We start from the raw sequence: 3,975 nt of genomic DNA on the forward strand, positions 1-3,975 counted from the left end.
CCTCGGTTACATTGACTTTTACCTCTGTGTGTAAAAAAATTAAACTAAATTCATTATCCATATCTCCAAAACCAGAACTAATTAAAGGTCCTACATTGTTTGACAGAATGAATATCACCCACTACAATTCATACCTTTTTAGCTTTTACCTTACCTTTGGCTACTTTTAGCTTTTAGCTAGCCTTTTGCTACTTTTAGCTAGCCTTTTGCATTATTGAGCTTTTATGTAGGCTATTGCTACATTGTTAGCCTTTTACTGCTTTTAGCTTCATACTAGTCTTTTGATCCTTTTAACTTTTCTGTATGCTGTTGCTACTTTTAGTTAGTGTTTTGATAGATTTTTTTTTAGCTAGCCTTTAATACTTTTGGCTTTAGCTAGCGTTCAGCTAGTATTTGAGTTTTTAGCCTTTTTAACAATTTAGCTAGCCTTTTGATCCTTTTAGCGTTTATGTAGTTTGTTGCTACTTTTAGTTAGCATTTTGGGACTTTTAGCTTTGTTTTTTTAAGAGGTCTGAGCCAATTTTAGCTAGCCATGTACTTTAGGCTTTAGCATTCTGCTAGTATTGGATTTTTAGCCTTTCTGGGTATTTTGATAGCCTTTTGATCCTTTTGGCTTTTACAGTTTTTTAGTGTTTTTTTTTTTTAGCATTTAGCTTGCCTTTTTAGCTACTTTGCTTTTTTTTTTATCCTTTTAGCATTTACTTTGTGTTTTGCCACTTTTACCTTTTTTAGCTTGTTGTATTTTTCAGGTATATTTTTAATATTTTTAGCTTTTATATATTATATTGCTACATTTATTTMGCTTTTTGATACATTTAGCCAGTCATTTAAGGCGCTAACAACTTTTAAATAACTTTTCTAGACTTTCTAGCTACTTTTAGTTATAGCAACTTGCCACAGATTTTCTGTTGACTTTTATCTAGCATTTTGCTTCTTTTAGCTTGTGTTTAGCTTTTTAGCGTTTGTATTCTTGTAGCTTTAATACAGTTTTGTCTTTGATTCATGCTGTTTTCTTGCTCCTCCTGTTTTCACCGTGCGTCAGATGAGGACGGACTCTCGGGGCTCTTGCGCGGCCGCTCGGCCAGGATGGAGACGCACGCCGCCGGCCTGATGGCGGAGGACGCCGCCCTGCGGGAGGAGAGCCTCCGGCACGGCGACGTGGTGTTCGTGGACGTGGTGGACACCTACAGGAACGTGCCTTCCAAGCTGCTCCGCTTCTATAAATGGTACGGCCGCCGAGCGCTAACGACTCGATGTTCTGACTCCAAATTGCCGGAGCCCTCTGAGGAAATCAGCGCCCTGAAATGAAAGTGTGTCGTCGCCTCAAAACGTCTCTGCGTTTAGAATTAACGCCTGCAATCAGTCAGTCGGAGCAACGAGGTCCTGATGTGAGTCATCAGGACCGACTGAGTGGGTTTCATTTGACGGACCTCTTGCTCTCCTTCCTCTGTGGCGTTTGACAGGAAATCTGCTCCGATATTTAATTATTAGTTTTAACTCTCACTGATTTATTTTATTTTCTTGTGTAAAACTGTCTACCTTCAGCTGTTTTAGCTGCTCTTAAATCAAAATGTTCAGCTCATTCAGGAGGGCTCTGGTTGTAGTCACTTGATCTGTTTTAGTTTGTGTTACTTTTAACTTTTAGCTAACCTTTTCAGGCTTTCAGCTTATCCCTAAACTTTTGCTACTTTTAGCTTATGCTTAGACTTTTGTTATTTTTAGCTTATGTTCTGCTGCTTTAATCTCTCATTTTTCTACTGTTCCCTTCAGCTTATGTTCTGCTGCTTTTAAATTTTAGCTACTTGTTTTTTAGCTAGTTTTTTTTATAGCTTTAGCTTTATTTTTGTTTGTTTAGACTTAATCTAACTTTTGCTATTAGGGTTTTGCCTTTCCATTTAATTTCAGAAAGTATTTGGCTACTTGAAGCTTTTACCTACCCCTTTGATACTTTTTATTCTTAGCTAGCTTTACACTCTTTCTTGCTATTTTAAGATAGACTTTTAAACTTTTAGCCTTTTTCTGCAATAAGCTAGTTTTACTACTTTTGCATTTTAGCTAGTTTTTTTTTCTAGTTCCTCCATTTATCTGGTTTTTAAACATTTTACCTGTTTGGTTATCTTTGAAAACGGTTAGCTTTTAGATAGCATTTTGCTACTCTAAGCTCTTAGCTAGCTTTTTATTCTTTTTAACTATTTTAAGATAGACTAATAMTCTAATACTAATACTTTAATAATCTAGCCTTTTGCTACAATAAGCTAGTGTTTTGCTTCTTTAGCATTTTAGCTAGTTTTTTTTGCCTTTTTTAAGTTATGTTTTGTTTAGTTAATGTTAGGTAAAAGCTAAAATGCTCCAGTCTGTTTGCTACTTCTAGCTAGTGTTTTCTTGCTTTTATCTAGCCTTTAGCTACTTTTCTTTTTGTTAGATTGTCTTTTTTTTGCCCCTTTAGCGACGTTAAGCTAGACTTTTGATACTGTAGTCTTTTAGTAAATACACATTAAACTTTTAGTTAATCTTTTGCTACTTTGGGATTATGATTAGCTTTGTGAGTGATTTGAACTTTTTAGCTTTTACCTAGCCTTTTGTTACTTTAAAGCTTTACCCTTTTGGACCTTGTTGCTAGTTTCCTGCTAGCATTTTGCTACTTTTTCCTAGCCTTTCACTTCTTTGAGCTTGTACCTAACTGTTTGCTACTAGTGTGTTGCTACTTCTATTTAGCCTTTCACTTCTTTTCTTTTGCTACTTTCTTTTTAGCCCTTTTAGCTACTGTAAACCAGCCTTTTGAGACTTTTAGCATTTTATTTTTTACSTTTTCATAATTCTGGATTTTAGCTACTTTGAGCTCATCAGGCTTATCTTTATGTAAATGCTGTTTCTTTGCTTTTATTTTGAAAATGTTAAATCATGTTTGTACTTGAGCTGTATTTCATCTTTTAACATGTTTTATTATACGTTGTTTAAACTTTGTCGAAGGTAAATCTTCCTCTAAAGCAGTAAGCTCGTCTTCATCAGAAAACACTTTTTGTGTATTTAATAAAGTTCTAACCTCTCCTGCAGGTCTGTGGAGAACACGGACTTCAACCTGCTGCTGAAGACGGATGATGATTGTTACATCGACGTGGACTCTGTGTTCATGAAAATCGACCATAAAAATCTGAAACGCAGGAATTTCTGGTGGGGGAAGTAAGTTTTAATGTTTTTTTTATGATTTGTGATCCACTTGCTTCACTTTTCTCGTCAGCTTAAAGCAACACGAGCCGCTGATCCTGGAGGTTTTCTGTGTTCGACCCGACCCAGTTTCAGGCAGAGCTGGGCGGTGGACCGGATCGGGAAGTGGCAGGAGCTGGAGTACCCCAGCCCGGCCTACCCGGCGTTCGCCTGCGGCTCGGGCTACGTGGCGTCCCGGGATCTGGTCCAGTGGCTCGCCAGCAACGCAGAGAAGCTGAAGGCCTACCAGGTAGAGACCGCTGACGGGTCAAACCCTGAAAATCTAAAAATGAAGACGAGAGAAAACCGTCCTGGATGTTTGGTTTCAGGGGGAGGACGTGAGTATGGGGATCTGGATGGCAGCTGTCGGACCTCAGAAATATCAGGTATCTCATATCAAATCATAAAAATTCTTCTTTCRGCTGTTCCCTCCTCTTTCAGTCGATCTAAGCCAGGAGTTCTTAACCTTTTTGACCTCGGGGCCCAATTTGTTGAACATAAAGAGGCACGAGGCCCAGTCAGACATTACTAATGTATGGATCAAAATGATAATTAATCTAATCTAAATCTTGGTTTAATTTTTATTGTATTTACATAATAACTAAACTATCATAACTAACATAACTAAATTAAATACACTTACATTTTAAAAGTAAAACTCCTGTCAAATAATCACAAGGCATGATTATGACAAACATTTTTATATTGTAACCTGTACAAAACAATTATTTGAACAAATACAAAGGTCAGACAACAGACAAGCTTATCAAC

At 37.1% G+C, this 3,975-nt stretch overlaps 1 protein-coding gene across 1 annotated transcript in view; it reads left to right on the forward strand.

Annotated features, from left to right (window-relative positions):
• b3galnt2 (beta-1,3-N-acetylgalactosaminyltransferase 2) overlaps positions 1-3,975 on the forward strand; it is a gene marked incomplete in the record, with an annotated part of 13,997 nt that overhangs the window by 7,854 nt on the left and 2,168 nt on the right. The window contains 4 exon segments of the mRNA XM_014005923.1: positions 1,043-1,226; positions 3,055-3,180; positions 3,295-3,454; positions 3,534-3,590. Of these exon segments, the coding sequence (XP_013861377.1) occupies positions 1,043-1,226; positions 3,055-3,180; positions 3,295-3,454; positions 3,534-3,590 (527 nt within the window).

This window comes from Austrofundulus limnaeus, unplaced genomic scaffold (assembly GCF_001266775.1).
Source record: "Austrofundulus limnaeus strain Quisiro unplaced genomic scaffold, Austrofundulus_limnaeus-1.0 Scaffold33, whole genome shotgun sequence".
In the NCBI taxonomy this organism is placed as follows: domain Eukaryota; kingdom Metazoa; phylum Chordata; class Actinopteri; order Cyprinodontiformes; family Rivulidae; genus Austrofundulus; species Austrofundulus limnaeus.